An 18,449-nucleotide genomic window follows, 5' to 3' on the forward strand; every position below is an offset into this window, starting at 1 on the left:
TAAATATTCACAATCACAAATCCTAAATATTGATCTCAGGACGAATCACCTGAAAACCAGACACTAAATATTCACAGTCACAAATCCTAAATACTGATCTCAGGACGAATCACCTGAAAACCAGACACTAAATATTCACAGTCACAAATCCTAAATACTGATCTCAGGACGAATCACCTGAAAACCAGACACTAAATATTCACAATCACAAATCCTAAATATTGATCTCAGGACGAATCACCTGAAAACCAGACACTAAATATTCACAGTCACAAATCCTAAATACTGATCTCAGGACAAATCACCTGAAAACCAGACACTAAATATTCACAATCACAAATCCTAAATACTGATCTCAGGACGAATCACCTGAAAACCAGACACTAAATATTCACAATCACAAATCCTAAATATTGATCTCAGGACGAATCACCTGAAAACCAGACACTAAATATTCACAATCACAAATCCTAAATACTGATCTCAGGACGAATCACCTGAAAACCAGACACTAAATATTCACAATCACAAATCCTAAATATTGATCTCAGGACGAATCACCTGAAAACCAGACACTAAATATTCACAATCACAGATCCTAAATACTGATCTCTGGACGAATCACCTGAAAACCAGACACTAAATATTCACAGTCACAAATCCTAAATACTGATCTCAGGACGAATCACCTGAAAACCAGACACTAAATATTCACAATCACAAATCCTAAATATTGATCTCAGGACGAATCACCTGAAAACCAGACACTAAAAATGCACAATCACAAATCCTAAATACTGATCTCAGGCCGAATCACCTGAAAACCAGACACTAAATATTCACAATCACAAATCCTAAATACTGATCTCAGGACGAATCACCTGAAAACCAGACACTAAATATTCACAATCACAAATCCTAAATACTGATCTCTGGACGAATCACCTGAAAACCAGACACTAAATATTCACAATCACAAATCCTAAATACTGATCTCTGGACGAATCACCTGAAAACCAGACACTAAATATTCACAATCACAAATCCTAAATACTGATCTCAGGACGAATCACCTGAAAACCAGACACTAAATATTCACAATCACAAATCCTAAATATTGATCTCAGGACGAATCACCTGAAAACCAGACACTAAATATTCACAATCACAAATCCTAAATACTGATCTCTGGACGAATCACCTGAAAACCAGACACTAAATATTCACAATCACAAATCCTAAATACTGATCTCAGGACGAATCACCTGAAAACCAGACACTAAATATTCACAATCACAAATCCTAAATACTGATCTCAGGACGAATCGCCTGAAAACCAGACACTAAATATTCACAATCACAAATCCTAAATACTGATCTCAGGACGAATCGCCTGAAAACGAGACACTAAAAATGCACAATCACAAATCCTAAATACTGATCTCAGGACGAATCGCCTGAAAACCAGACACTAAATATTCACAATCACAAATCCTAAATACTGATCTCTGGACGAATCACCTGAAAACCAGACACTAAATATTCACAATCACAAATCCTAAATACTGATCTCTGGACGAATCACCTGAAAACCAGACACTAAATATTCACAATCACAAATCCTAAATACTGATCTCAGGACGAATCGCCTGAAAACCAGACACTAAATATTCACAGTCACAAATCCTAAATACTGATCTCAGGACGAATCGCCTGAAAACCAGACACTAAATATTCACAATCACAAATCCTAAATACTGATCTCTGGACGAATCACCTGAAAACCAGACACTAAATATTCACAATCACAAATCCTAAATACTGATCTCAGGACGAATCGCCTGAAAACCAGACACTAAATATTCACAATCACAAATCCTAAATACTGATCTCAGGACGAATCGCCTGAAAACGAGACACTAAAAATGCACAATCACAAATCCTAAATACTGATCTCAGGACGAATCGCCTGAAAACCAGACACTAAATATTCACAATCACAAATCCTAAATACTGATCTCAGGACGAATCGCCTGAAAACCAGACACTAAATATTCACAATCACAAATCCTAAATACTGATCTCAGGACGAATCGCCTGAAAACCAGACACTAAATATTCACAATCACAAATCCTAAATACTGATCTCAGGACGAATCGCCTGAAAACGAGACACTAAAAATGCACAATCACAAATCCTAAATACTGATCTCAGGACAAATCACCTGAAAACCAGACACTAAATATTCACAGTCACAAATCCTAAATACTGATCTCTGGACGAATCACCTGAAAACCAGACACTAAATATTCACAGTCACAAATCCTAAATACTGATCTCAGGACGAATCACCTGAAAACCAGACACTAAATATTCACAATCACAAATCCTAAATATTGATCTCAGGACGAATCACCTGAAAACCAGACACTAAAAATGCACAATCACAAATCCTAAATACTGATCTCAGGATGAATCACCTGAAAACCAGACACTAAATATTCACAATCACAAATCCTAAATACTGATCTCAGGACGAATCACCTGAAAACCAGACACTAAAAATGCACAATCACAAATCCTAAATACTGATCTCAGGACGAATCACCTGAAAACCAGACACTAAATATTCACAGTCACAAATCCTAAATACTGATCTCAGGACGAATCACCTGAAAACCAGACACTAAAAATGCACAATCACAAATCCTAAATACTGATCTCAGGATGAATCACCTGAAAACCAGACACTAAATATTCACAATCACAAATCCTAAATACTGATCTCAGGACGAATCACCTGAAAACCAGACACTAAAAATGCACAATCACAAATCCTAAATACTGATCTCTGGACGAATCACCTGAAAACCAGACACTAAATATTCACAGTCACAAATCCTAAATACTGATCTCAGGACGAATCACCTGAAAACCAGACACTAAAAATGCACAATCACAAATCCTAAATACTGATCTCAGGACGAATCACCTGAAAACCAGGCACTAAATATTCACAGTCACAAATCCTAAATACTGATCTCAGGACGAATCACCTGAAAACCAGACACTAAATATTCACAGTCACAAATCCTAAATACTGATCTCAGGACGAATCACCTGAAAACCAGACACTAAATATTCACAATCACAAATCCTAAATACTGATCTCAGGACGAATCACCTGAAAACCAGACACTAAATATTCACAGTCACAAATCCTAAATACTGATCTCAGGACGAATCACCTGAAAACCAGACACTAAATATTCACAATCACAAATCCTAAATATTGATCTCAGGACGAATCACCTGAAAACCAGACACTAAATATTCACAGTCACAAATCCTAAATACTGATCTCAGGACGAATCACCTGAAAACCAGACACTAAATATTCACAATCACAAATCCTAAATATTGATCTCAGGACGAATCACCTGAAAACCAGACACTAAATATTCACAATCACAGATCCTAAATACTGATCTCTGGACGAATCACCTGAAAACCAGACACTAAATATTCACAGTCACAAATCCTAAATACTGATCTCAGGACGAATCACCTGAAAACCAGACACTAAATATTCACAATCACAAATCCTAAATATTGATCTCAGGACGAATCACCTGAAAACCAGACACTAAAAATGCACAATCACAAATCCTAAATACTGATCTCAGGCCGAATCACCTGAAAACCAGACACTAAATATTCACAATCACAAATCCTAAATACTGATCTCAGGACGAATCACCTGAAAACCAGACACTAAATATTCACAATCACAAATCCTAAATATTGATCTCAGGACGAATCACCTGAAAACCAGACACTAAATATTCACAATCACAAATCCTAAATACTGATCTCTGGACGAATCACCTGAAAACCAGACACTAAATATTCACAATCACAAATCCTAAATACTGATCTCAGGACGAATCACCTGAAAACCAGACACTAAATATTCACAATCACAAATCCTAAATACTGATCTCAGGACGAATCGCCTGAAAACCAGACACTAAATATTCACAATCACAAATCCTAAATACTGATCTCAGGACGAATCACCTGAAAACCAGACACTAAATATTCACAATCACAAATCCTAAATATTGATCTCAGGACGAATCGCCTGAAAACCAGACACTAAATATTCACAATCACAAATCCTAAATACTGATCTCAGGACAAATCACCTGAAAACCAGACACTAAATATTCACAATCACAAATCCTAAATACTGATCTCAGGACAAATCACCTGAAAACCAGACACGAAAAATTCACAATCACAAATCCTAAATACTGATCTCAGGACAAATAACCTGAAAACCAGACACTAACTCTCAGAATTATTGGAATCTCCCGCGATGAAGCTATCTCTGAGGGCCTTTCACTCACTCACCGCAGGCAGGTAGGTGGTCTTTCTGTCTTCTACCGACTCCTCTCTGGCCTTGCACCCCCAGCTCTCTCTGTGCTCTGTCCCCCAAATATTCCTACATGTCGCACAAGATCTGCCAGCCACCCTCTGATGGTTAAACTGCCGAAATCTCGGCTCTCTGCTCACCTTCACTCCTTCATTCCTCTTTTCTCCCGCCTCTGGAACAAACTCCCTCACTCCCTTCAATCCCACTCCTCCCTCCAGGTCTTTAAAACAGCTGTTCACCACCATCTCTTATCTTCCCCCATCCAAAACCTTGATCTTTTCTACCCCCGCTAATTCACCCCAGATCCACCTTGTTTGAAATTCCAACTTCTTTCCTGGAAGTCCTGGCAGTGTCCATATGTTTTATACCTCTCCCACCGCCCCTTCCCATGCCCCTCCCCCCCAAAGCCCTCGCCCTCTCTCAGATCTCTCGATGTCTCCATGTCTCTCAGTCCCTGCTCTCAAATGTTGTGTTTGTGTCCTTCCCCCTCTCTCCCCATCTTGTCTACCGCTCCCGATGTTATATGTTTTATGTGTCGGTTTGTCTTTTTGTGTGATTAATGTTCGCTCTTTCACGAGCCTCGATCTTGTATACAAAAAAAAAAAAAAAAAAAAAAAAAAATATTCACAATCACAAATCCTAAATACTCATCTCAGGACAAATCACCTGAAAACCAGACACTAAATATTCACAATCACAAATCCTAAATACTCATCTCAGGACAAATCACCTGAAAACCAGACACTAAATATTCACAATCACAAATCCTAAATACTGATCTCAGGACAAATCACCTGAAAACCAGACACTAAATATTCACAATCACAAATCCTAAATATTGATCTCAGGACAAATCACCTGAAAACCAGCCACTAAATATTCACAATCACAGATCCTAAATACTGATCTCAGGCCGAATCACCTGAAAACCAGACACTAAATATTCACAATCACAGATCCTAAATACTCATCTCAGGACAAATCACCTGAAAACCAGACACAAAAAATTCACAATCACAGATCGTAAATACTGATCACAAGACTAATCACCTGAAAACCAGACACTAAAAACTCACAATCACAAATCCTAAATAGTGATCTCAGGACAAATCACCATTGTTGTCAATGGGTTCGATGAGTTCGATGAGTTCATCGGTTTCTGAGGTTTGGGACATGGAATGTAGGGACAATGACAGGGAGATCAGGAGAAGTGGTGGAAAGTATTGGTCAGAAGAAGAGTGGACATATGTTGTGTGCAGGAGACGAGATGGAAGGGAAGTGGTGTGAGAATGGTGAAGGGTAGGCAGGGACAGAAATAGAAGTTTGTGTGGCAAGGGTGCCTGGAGGGCGTGATTGGTGTTGGTGTCCTGTTTTCTGAGGAGTTTGTAGACAGTGTTGGTGAGTGTGACTAGAGTGAGTGACAGGTTGATGATGGTGAAAATGATGATTGGAAAGCTCTTGGTGAACGTCATCTCGGGATATGCTCCGCAGGTTGGTCGGAGTGATGAAGAGAAGGACAAGTTCTGGTGTGCGATAGAGAAGCTGATGGAAAACGTGAACGATGAGGAAGTTGTTGTGGTAGGAGGAGACCTAAATGGACATGTGGGAAGGAGTATGGATGGTTTTGAGGGAGTTCATGGGGGTTACGGATATGGTGTAGAAATCGAGAAGGTGAAAGGATTTTGGAGTTTGCTGATGGAGCTGATTTGTTGATTTGTAATACTCAGTTCCAGAAAGGGGATAATAAGCTTGTTACATACACGTCAGGTGGGTCGACGACAACCGTGAACTACCTGATGGTGCGTAGGCGAGATAGGGGGCACCTCCGGGACACAAAGGTGATCCCGGGGGAGGAGGCTGTTTCACAGCACCACTTGGTTTTCTGCGACATCAGGTTGAAAGGTGCGAGGAGAGCTCGGTGGGTGAAGTACCAACCGAGAATGAAGGTGTGGAGGTTGAAAGAGGTGACAGTAAGGAAGGCATTAAAATTTAGGCTGAGTAGGGTAGAGGATGCTGTGGTTGAGCTTGAACGTGGTTGGATGTCAATGAAAGATAGTCTGTTGGGAGCCGTTGGTGAGGTATGTGGATGGACAAATGGACCACCGAGGCACTCGGAAACATGGTGGTGGGATGATGAAGTTGGAAAGAGGATTGACGAGAAGAGGAAGAAGTTCAAGGAGTGGCAGAAGGCGAAGGGTATGGTAGCAGAAAAAGCAGAGCATGAAAGTTATAAGGCAGCCAAGAAGGCTGCAAAGAAAGAGGTAGCAAAGGCACAGGGGGAATGTAGGAAAATGTTCGGAGAACGCTTGGATTCGGAAGAGGGTTAGAGAGCGGTATTCAGGATTGCAAAGCAGATAGCGAAAGAGAGGTGTGATGTGATGAGGGTGAGTTGCTTGAAGGATGAAGTGGGCCAAATCGTTGTGGACCCAGATGGAATTAAAGGAAGTTGGAAAAGATATATGGAAATACTGTTGAATGCAGAGAATGAATGGGATGGCAACATAGAGAGTAACCCAGTTTTAGGACCGGCAGAGAAGATAACTGAGAAGGAAGCGATAGAAGGAAGCTTGAGGAAGCGATAAAAGCAATGAATAGTAGAAAAGTGGGAGGGCCGACGGGAGTTGTGGGAGATATGTTGAAGGCAGCAGGAAGTTGGGGTGTGAAGAGAATGACAGAGATCTGTAATCTGGTGGTGAAAGAAGGCCACATTCCAGTGGATTGGGAACTGAGTACCCTCGTTCCTCTATACAAGGGGAAAGGTGACCCTCTGTAGTGTGGCTCGTACCGAGCGATAAAGTTATTGGAGCATGGAATGAAGGTATTGGAAAGGGTGTTGTAGAGGAGGATAAGGCTGAAGGTGAAGATCGTCGAAATGCAGTTTGGATTTATGCCAGGAAGAGAAACGACAGACGGGCTCTTTATTGTGAGGCAGTTGCAGTAGAAGTACATGGAGAAGAGGAAGAAGTTGTTTCTTGGGTTTGTTGATCTGGAGAAAGCATTCAATAGGGTTCACGTGAAGTATTGACATGGGCATTGAGGAAGTTAGGAGTGGAGGAATGGTTGATCAGAGTAGTGATGTCAATGTACAAAAGAGTGCGCACAGCTGTAAGGACGAAGGACGGGAACAGTGGTGAGTTTGAGGTGAAGGTGGGAGTGCATCATGGGTCGGTACTAAGTCCACTACTATTTGTAGCTGTGATGGAGGTGCTGGCTCAGACCGTAAAGGAGAGTTTACCGTGGGAGTTGTTGTATGCAGATGATCTGGTGTTGATTGCGGAAAGTATGGATGGACTGAAGGAAAAGATGAACAAGTGAAAGGAATGTATGGAGACAAAAGGTCTGGAGGTGAATATAGGAAAGACGAAGGTAATGGCAAGTGGTAAAGCATGTGGTGAGGTGGAAAGAACTGGGAAGTGGCCCTGTGCTGTGTGTAGGAAGGGTGTCGGAGTGAACTCCATTCAATGTACAATGTGCACTGAGTGGGTTCATCAAAAATGTAGCGGTCTGAGAGGGTCATTAACCAGTGTGGCAGCTACATTCAAATGTAAGGTGTGCACAGAGGGATCTGCAGATGGAGGAAATGTTGAGTTGTATCTTGGAGATGGCGTGAAGCTGGAAGGTGTGAAAACATTTTGCTACCTCGGAGACATGCTGAATGGAGAAGGTGGATCAGACTCGGCAACGGTTGCTAGAGAGAGATGTGCATGGAAAACGTTTCGGGAACTGATTGGCGTGCTGATGAGGAGGGGAGTATCGTTGAAGCTGAAGGGAAAGGTGTATGCTGCATGTGTGAGAAGTGTTATGATTTATGGGAGCGAGACATGGGTCATGAATGTAGCGCAGCAACGAAGGCTGGAAAGGGTGGAAATGCGAATGGTTCGGTGGATGTGCGGAGTATCGTTGAGAGAGAGGAAGACAAATGATGAATTGCGAAAGATGATGGGAAAAGAGCCTGTGATTGATGCTGTGAAGAGGAACAGGTTGAGATGGTTTGGTCATGTGTTGAGGAAGGATGAAAGTGACTGGTTGAGAAGAGTGATGGAAATGAATGTAGAAGGAAGTAGAGGACGGGGAAGACCGAGAAAGACTTGGCTAAAGATGGTGGAAGAAGAAATGCGGACAAGGGGGTTAACAAGGAGAGATGCAGAAAATAGGGCAAAATGGAGAAGATTGTCATGGGGACCGCAAGGCTAACCCCCGCTCTAGCAGGGAAAATGGCCTTAAAATGCATGTTGTTGTTGTTGTTGTTTTTGTGTCTGTCCTCTTCATAAGGGTAGGTTTAAAAGCTTTTGAGTAGTGCTTTAGGAGGGATTTGAGTGGGGTTTTAATGGGAAATCGTTGAGCACGACTGTGTGTCCACCAGTTAAAATACCGAAAAGACTCCGAGGACCCAAAATAGCCAGAGGACCCAAAATACCCCAAGGACCCAGGAGACCCCAAGGTACCAAAATACCCATACGACCCCGAGGATCCCAAGGACCCGAAAGACCCGGAGGACCCAAAATAATCAAAAGGCTGAAAAGACTCTGAAGGCCCAATGGACCCCAAAGACACAAAATACCCTAAATACCCTAAATACCCGAAAGACCCAAAAGACCACAAAAACCCAAAAGACCCTGAAGTCCCAAAAGACCCTGAGGACCCATCAGACCCCAAACAACCAAGAGGACCCAAATGACCGAGAGGAGCCAAATGACCCCGAGGATCCAAAAGACCCCAAGGACCCAGAAGACTCAAAACACCCTAAAGACCATTAAAAAACCTTGAAGACTGTTAAAGACCCAAAATATCCAAAATACCTGAAAGACCCTGAAATCTCAAAAGACCACAAAGATCCTTAAATAACCCAAAGACTGAAAAGGCCCTGAAGACTTAAAAGACTCTGAAGACCCAGAACACATTTAAAGACCCAGAAGACCCAAAATATCCAAAGAACCCTTAAAGACCCCAAATACCCAAAGACTGAAAAGATCTAAAAGACCCAGAAGACTGAAAAGACCCCGAAGACCTTTAAAGACCCCAAAAAACCCCAAAGACCAAAGAGACCCTGAAGTCCCAAAACAATCCAAAAGACCAAAAAGACCCTGATGACCCAGTGAACCCCAAAGACCCAAAATACCCCAAAGACCCTTAAATACCCCAAAGACTCAGAGGACCAGAAAGACCTGGGAACCCAAAGATCCAGAGGACCCATGAGACTCAAATGACCCAAAAGACCCTGAAGACCCAAATGACCCCGACGACCCAAAATATCCTGAGGACGTAAAAGACCCCAAGGACTCCAAAGACACAAAAGCAGGGTAATTATGTCTCTTACATTGGAATTGTAAACGGTGGCTTGCAAACCGAGCCTCAAGGTCGGTGTACAGAAGCGTTTTATTAAAATAACAATAAAGACAAGGTGCAAGGAGGTGAAATTCGCTGCACGTGTGCAGAGTAAAGAGAGTGTTCATTTACATCTGTCGGATGTCTTTCAAACAAAGAATATATAAGCACACCTGACACTAGGCCCAGGCTTCAGACTTGGGCACACTCACGTGGCTGCACCGTCAAATAAACTGTTCCAACCGGTCATATTTGACGAGCTTTATACTAGTCTTTTAATAATCTACCTTCTTTCTATGAGATCTCATCTATTAATTAGCCAGCACTTACCTTTAACAGAGCATCCAGAAAATGATGAGCCATCTATATATTGCAAAACAAGGGTTGTGGCGAGGGCTAAATTTCGAAAATGAAATGTGGGTAAAGGATGAAAAAGGGGGATGAGAGGAGAGAGAAAGAAAATGAGAAAGATGGGGGAAGAGTAAGGAGACAAAAATAAGTTTCGGAGGAGATGCAAGTTATATGAGTCTCTTGCACACCTCATTCGGGGTGGAGGCAGGAGTCAAAATCTCACCTTATTTATCCATTCAATAAAAACATGGTCACATGGTCAAACTTGGGGGCTGGCAGGATGGCCGAGAGGTACTCGCTCTGAAAGTGTGCAGGATGGCCTAGAGGTACTCGCTCCTAAAGTGTGCAGGATGGCCGAGAGGTACTCGCCTCTAAAGTCTGCAAGATGGCCTGGAGGTACTTGCTCTGAAAATTTGCAGGATGGCCTAGAGGTACTCACTTCTAAAGTGTGCATGATGGCCCAGAGGTACTCGCTCCTAAAGTGTGCAGGATGGCCTAGAGGTCCTCGCTTTTAAAGTGTGCAGGATGGCCCAGAGGTACTCGCTCCTAAAGTGTGCAGGATGGACGAGAGGTTCTCACTTCTAAAGTGTGCAGGATGGCCTGGAGGTACTTGCTCCGAAAATTTGCAGGATGGCCAAGAGGTTCTCACTTCTAAAGTGTGCAGGATGGCCTGGAGGTACTTGCTGCAAAAATGTGCAGGATGGCTGAGAGGTTCTCACTTCTAAAGTGTGCAGGATGGCCTAGAGGCACTCACTTCTAAAGTGTGCAGGATGGTTTGGAGGTACTTGCTCCAAAAATGTGCAGGATGGCCTAGGGGTACTCACTTCTAAAGTGTGCAGGATGGACGAGAGGTTCTCACTTCTAAAGTGTGCAGGATGGCCTGGAGGTACTTGCTCCGAAAATTTGCAGGATGGCCAAGAGGTTCTCACTTCTAAAGTGTGCAGGATGGTTTGGAGGTACTTGCTGCAAAAATGTGCAGGATGGCTGAGAGGTTCTCACTTCTAAAGTGTGCAGGATGGCCTAGAGGCACTCACTTCTAAAGTGTGCAGGATGGTTTGGAGGTACTTGCTCCAAAAATGTGCAGGATGGCCTAGGGGTACTCACTTCTAAAGTGTGCAGGATGGCTTAGAGGTACGAACACTCACCCCTAAAGTGTGTGCGCTATCCCTCGGATGTGTGGTAAACTTGGCCTCTCATCCACCGGCATTTCTGGTGTTACAAGGCAAGGGAAAGTGTGTGTGTGTGTGTGTGTGTGTGTGTGTGTGTGTGTGTGTGTGTGTGTGTGTGTGTGTGTGTGTGTGTGTGTGTGCGCGTGCGCCATCCCTCGTAATGTATGGTAAACTTAGCATCTCATCTACCATCATTCCTGGTGTTTCACAGGGAAGGCAACTTATTAGTGTGTGTGTGCCATCCCACATTGTCCTATCACTGGCACCCTGAACAAATGACAATTTCCTGCTCTAACTTGCAGGGGGCACTGCAATAGTGGTACAGCTGCACCCCAGCAAATGATGCAACCCTCGGCCATGTGCTGCATACGAAAGAAAAGAAAAAGCCATAATTTGGCCCATCCTCACTCAAAAGCTCACGCACCAATTTACATATGAGGAAGTTAGTTAGGGATTTACCCCCCACTCCACTAGAGATGCTGAGACATCTTGGACAGTTACAGGAGCATTTATTAAGGCTTAACATGTACATGGAAGAAGCTGTCATTAACTGCAGCTTCTCAACAAAACACATCAGGCTAGGGTCTTTATACTCGACCAGTAATCATTAATTCTACTTCAAAGACAAGATGGAAAGAATAACAATTGGAGCTGTTTTTGGAAGAGGAAGCCATCAAGTCGAGGCCTCTCGTCCACGCTGCTTTTGTTCAAGGTTGGTGCCTGAAAGCTTCAACAAGCAGGCCATGGTATTACGGGCCAAGGGTTGGTTTTGGTTTTGCCAGCTTTGCTGAAGGGGTGCTCAAACAGGGCCAAATATGAAATCCCTGGCAATGGGATTTGACTGGAATCCCCCACAATTGTGTATTTAACCTGCCTTTTGTTATCCCTGCAACTCCAGGTGGTGAGAAACAGCTTGGCACGTGCAGTGAGCTTTTTGCGCGAAAACATTGTCCTTGCATCTAGTCCGTATGCCATTTGCCTGGCATCGTACGCGCTCACCCTCGCCAACAATGGCGCATCGGATATCGCTCTCGCAACCGCTCACCTGCGCCACATTGTGAAAGAGAGAGATGGTGAGAAACCTTGGGATTTATAATATCAGCCTTGGGATTTATAATATCAGCCTTGGGATTTATTATATCAACCTTGGGATTTATTATATCAGCCTTGGGATTTATAATATCAGCCTTGGGATTTATTATATCAACCTTGGGATTTATAATATCAGCCTTGGGATTTATTATATCAACCTTGGGATTTATAATATCAGCCTTGGGATTTATAATATCAGCCTTGGGATTTATTATATCAACCTTGGGATTTATTATATCAGCCTTGGGATTTATAATATCAGCCTTGGGATTTATTATATCAACCTTGGGATTTATAATATCAGCCTTGGGATTTATTATATCAACCTTGGGATTTATTATATCAGCCTTGGGATTTATAATATCAGCCTTGGGATTTATATCAGCCTTGGGATTTATAATATCAACCTTGGGATTTATAATATCAGCCTTGGGATTTATTATATCAACCTTGGGATTTATAATGATAACCTTGGGATTTATTATATCAACCTTGGGATTTATTATATCAACCTTGGGATTTATTATATCAACCTTGGGATTTATTATATCAGCCTTGGGATTTATAATATCAGCCTTGGGATTTATTATATCAACCTTGGGATTTATTATATCAACCTTGGGATTTATAATATCAGCCTTGGGATTTATTATATCAACCTTGGGATTTATAATGATAACCTTGGGATTTATAATGATAACCTTGGGATTTATTATATCAACCTTGGGATTTATTATATCAACCTTGGGATTTATTATATCAACCTTGGGATTTATTATATCAACCTTGGGATTTATAATATCAACCTTGGGATTTATAATATCAGCCTTGGGATTTATTATATCAACCTTGGGATTTATTATATCAACCTTGGGATTTATTATATCAACCTTGGGATTTATTATATCAACCTTGGGATTTATTATATCAACCTTGGGATTTATTATATCAGCCTTGGGATTTATAATATCAACCTTGGGATTTATAATATCAGCCTTGGGATTTATTATATCAACCTTGGGATTTATTATATCAACCTTGGGATTTATTATATCAACCTTGGGATTTATTATATCAACCTTGGGATTTATTATATCAACCTTGGGATTTATTATATCAACCTTGGGATTTATAATATCAACCTTGGGATTTATTATATCAACCTTGGGATTTATAATATCAACCTTGGGATTTATTATATCAACCTTGGGATTTATAATATCAGCCTTGGGATTTATTATATCAACCTTGGGATTTATAATATCAACCTTGGGATTTATAATATCAGCCTTGGGATTTATTATATCAACCTTGGGATTTATTATATCAACCTTGGGATTTATAATATCAGCCTTGGGATTTATTATATCAGCCTTGGGATTTATTATATCAACCTTGGGATTTATAATATCAACCTTGGGATTTATAATATCAGCCTTGGGATTTATTATATCAACCTTGGGATTTATTATATCAACCTTGGGATTTATTATATCAACCTTGGGATTTATTATATCAACCTTGGGATTTATTATATCAACCTTGGGATTTATTATATCAGCCTTGGGATTTATAATATCAGCCTTGGGATTTATTATATCAACCTTGGGATTTATAATATCAGCCTTGGGATTTATTATATCAACCTTGGGATTTATTATATCAGCCTTGGGATTTATAATATCAGCCTTGGGATTTATTATATCAACCTTGGGATTTATAATATCAACCTTGGGATTTATAATATCAGCCTTGGGATTTATTATATCAACCTTGGGATTTATTATATCAACCTTGGGATTTATAATATCAGCCTTGGGATTTATTATATCAGCCTTGGGATTTATTATATCAACCTTGGGATTTATTATATCAACCTTGGGATTTATAATATCAGCCTTGGGATTTATTATATCAACCTTGGGATTTATTATATCAGCCTTGGGATTTATAATATCAGCCTTGGGATTTATTATATCAACCTTGGGATTTATAATGATAACCTTGGGATTTATTATGTCAACCTTGGGATTTATTATATCAACCTTGGGATTTATAATATCAACCTTGGGATTTATAATATCAGCCTTGGGATTTATAATATCAGCCTTGGGATTTATAATATCAGCCTTGGGATTTATTATATCAACCTTGGGATTTATTATATCAACCTTGGGATTTATTATATCAGCCTTGGGATTTATAATATCAGCCTTGGGATTTATAATATCAACCTTGGGATTTATTATGTCAACCTTGGGATTTATTATATCAACCTTGGGATTTATTATATCAACCGTGGGATTTATTATATCAACCTTGGGATTTATAATATCAACCTTGGGATTTATAATATCAGCCTTGGGATTTATAATATCAACCTTGGGATTTATTATATCAACCTTGGGATTTATTATATCAACCTTGGGATTTATAATGATAACCTTGGGATTTATAATATCAACCTTGGGATTTATAATATCAACCTTGGGATTTATTATATCAACCTTGGGATTTATTATATCAACCTTGGGATTTATTATATCAACCTTGGGATTTATTATATCAACCTTGGGATTTATTATATCAACCTTGGGATTTATAATATCAGCCTTGGGATTTATAATATCAGCCTTGGGATTTATAATATCAGCCTTGGGATTTATAATATCAACCTTGGGATTTATTATATCAACCTTGGGATTTATAATGATAATCTTGGGATTTATAATATCAACCTTGGGATTTATAATATCAACCTTGGGATTTATAATGATAACCTTGGGATTTATAATATCAACCTTGGGATTTATTATATCAACCTTGGGATTTATTATATCAACCTTGGGATTTATTATATCAACCTTGGGATATATTATATCAACCTTGGGATTTATAATATCAGCCTTGGGATTTATAATATCAACCTTGGGATTTATAATATCAGCCTTGGGATTTATAATGATAATCTTGGGATTTATAATATCAACCTTGGGATTTATTATATCAACCTTGGGATTTATAATGATAATCTTGGGATTTATAATATCAACCTTGGGATTTATAATATCAACCTTGGGATTTATAATGATAATCTTGGGATTTATAATATCAACCTTGGGATTTATAATATCAACCTTGGGATTTATAATGATAACCTTGGGATTTATAATATCAACCTTGGGATTTATTATATCAACCTTGGGATTTATTATATCAACCTTGGGATTTATTATATCAACCTTGGGATTTATTATATCAACCTTGGGATTTATTATGTCAACCTTGGGATTTATAATATCAACCTTGGGATTTATAATATCAACCTTGGGATTTATAATATCAACCATGGGATTTATAATATCAACCTTGGGATTTATAATATCAACCTTGGGATTTATAATATCAGCCTTGGGATTTATTATATCAACCTTGGGATTTATAATATCAACCTTGGGATTTATAATATCAACCTTGGGATTTATTATATCAACCTTGGGATTTATAATATCAACCTTGGGATTTATTATATCAGCCTTGGGATTTATAATATCAACCTTGGGATTTATTATATCAGCCTTGGGATTTATAATATCAACCTTGGGATTTATAATATCAGCCTTGGGATTTATAATATCAGCCTTGGGATTTATTATATCAACCTTGGGATTTATAATATCAACCTTGGGATTTATAATATCAGCCTTGGGATTTATAATATCAGCCTTGGGATTTATAATATCAACCTTGGGATTTAAAATATCAGCCTTGGGATTTATAATATCAGCCTTGGGATTTATTATATCAGCCTTGGGATTTATAATATCAACCATGGGATTTATAATATCAACCTTGGGATTTATAATATCAACCTTGGGATTTATAATATCAACCATGGGATTTATAATATCAACCTTGGGATTTATAATATCAGCCTTGGGATTTATAATATCAGCCTTGGGATTTATTATATCAACCTTGGGATTTATAATATCAACCTTGGGATTTATAATATCAACCTTGGGATTTATTATATCAACCTTGGGATTTATAATATCAACCTTGGGATTTATTATATCAGCCTTGGGATTTATAATATCAACCTTGGGATTTATTATATCAGCCTTGGGATTTATAATATCAACCTTGGGATTTATAATATCAGCCTTGGGATTTATAATATCAGCCTTGGGATTTATTATATCAACCTTGGGATTTATAATATCAACCTTGGGATTTATAATATCAGCCTTGGGATTTATAATATCAGCCTTGGGATTTATAATATCAACCTTGGGATTTATAATATCAGCCTTGGGATTTATAATATCAGCCTTGGGATTTATTATATCAGCCTTGGGATTTATAATATCAACCTTGGGATTTATAATATCAGCCTTGGGATTTATAATATCAGCCTTGGGATTTATTATATCAGCCTTGGGATTTATAATATCAACCTTGGGATTTATAATATCAACCTTGGGATTTATAATATCAACCATGGGATTTATAATATCAACCATGGGATTTATAATATCAGCCTTGGGATTTATAATATCAGCCTTGGGATTTATTATATCAACCTTGGGATTTATAATATCAACCTTGGGATTTATAATATCAACCTTGGGATTTATTATATCAACCTTGGGATTTATAATATCAACCTTGGGATTTATTATATCAGCCTTGGGATTTATAATATCAACCTTGGGATTTATTATATCAGCCTTGGGATTTATAATATCAACCTTGGGATTTATAATATCAGCCTTGGGATTTATAATATCAGCCTTGGGATTTATTATATCAACCTTGGGATTTATAATATCAACCTTGGGATTTATAATATCAACCTTGGGATTTATAATATCAACCTTGGGATTTATAATATCAGCCTTGGGATTTATAATATCAACCTTGGGATTTATAATATCAGCCTTGGGATTTATTATATCAACCTTGGGATTTATAATATCAACCTTGGGATTTATAATATCAACCTTGGGATTTATAATATCAGCCTTGGGATTTATTATATCAACCTTGGGATTTATAATATCAACCTTGGGATTTATTATATCAACCTTGGGATTTATAATATCAGCCTTGGGATTTATTATATCAGCCTTGGGATTTATAATATCAACCTTGGGATTTATAATATCAGCCTTGGGATTTATAATATCAGCCTTGGGATTTATTATATCAGCCTTGGGATTTATAATATTACCTTGGGATTTATAATATCAGCCTTGGGATTTATAATATCAGCCTTGGGATTTATTATATCAACCTTGGGATTTATAATATCAACCTTGGGATTTATAATATCAACCTTGGGATTTATTATATCAACCTTGGGATTTATAATATCAACCATGGGATTTATTATATCAGCCTTGGGATTTATTATATCAACCTTGGGATTTATAATATCAGCCTTGGGATTTATAATATCAGCCTTGGGATTTATAATATCAATCTTGGGATTTATAATATCAACCTTGGGATTTATTATATCAACCTTGGGATTTATTATATCAACCTTGGGATTTATTATATCAACCTTGGGATTTATAATATCAACCTTGGGATTTATTATATCAGCCTTGGGATTGATAATATCAACCTTGGGATTTATAATATCAGCCTTGGGATTTATAATATCAGCCTTGGGATTTATAATATCAATCTTGGGATTTATTATATCAGCCTTGGGATTTATAATATCAACCTTGGGATTTATAATATCAACCTTGGGATTTATAATATCAACCTTGGGATTTATAATGATAACCTTGGGATTTATAATATCAGCCTTGGGATTTATAATATCAACCTTGGGATTTATTATATCAACCTTGGGATTTATAATATCAGCCTTGGGATTTATAATATCAACCTTGGGATTTATTATGTCAACCTTGGGATTTATTATATCAACCTTGGGATTTATAATGATAATCTTGGGATTTATAATATCAACCTTGGGATTTATAATATCAACCTTGGGATTTATAATGATAACCTTGGGATTTATAATATCAACCTTGGGATTTATTATATC

The 18,449-nt window shown here is 38.7% G+C and overlaps 1 protein-coding gene across 1 annotated transcript in view; it reads left to right on the plus strand.

Annotated features, from left to right (window-relative positions):
* LOC137439162 (complement C3) overlaps positions 1-18,449 on the plus strand; it is a 421,636-nt gene that overhangs the window by 299,373 nt on the left and 103,814 nt on the right. Inside the window, exon 29 of the mRNA XM_068134902.2 lies at positions 12,183-12,357. Within this exon, the coding sequence (XP_067991003.2) occupies positions 12,183-12,357 (175 nt within the window). The remainder of the gene's footprint in view (positions 1-12,182; positions 12,358-18,449) is intronic.

This window comes from Myxine glutinosa, chromosome 13, assembly GCF_964187855.1.
Source record: "Myxine glutinosa chromosome 13, kmMyxGlut1.1, whole genome shotgun sequence".
Lineage (NCBI taxonomy): Eukaryota > Metazoa > Chordata > Myxini > Myxiniformes > Myxinidae > Myxine > Myxine glutinosa.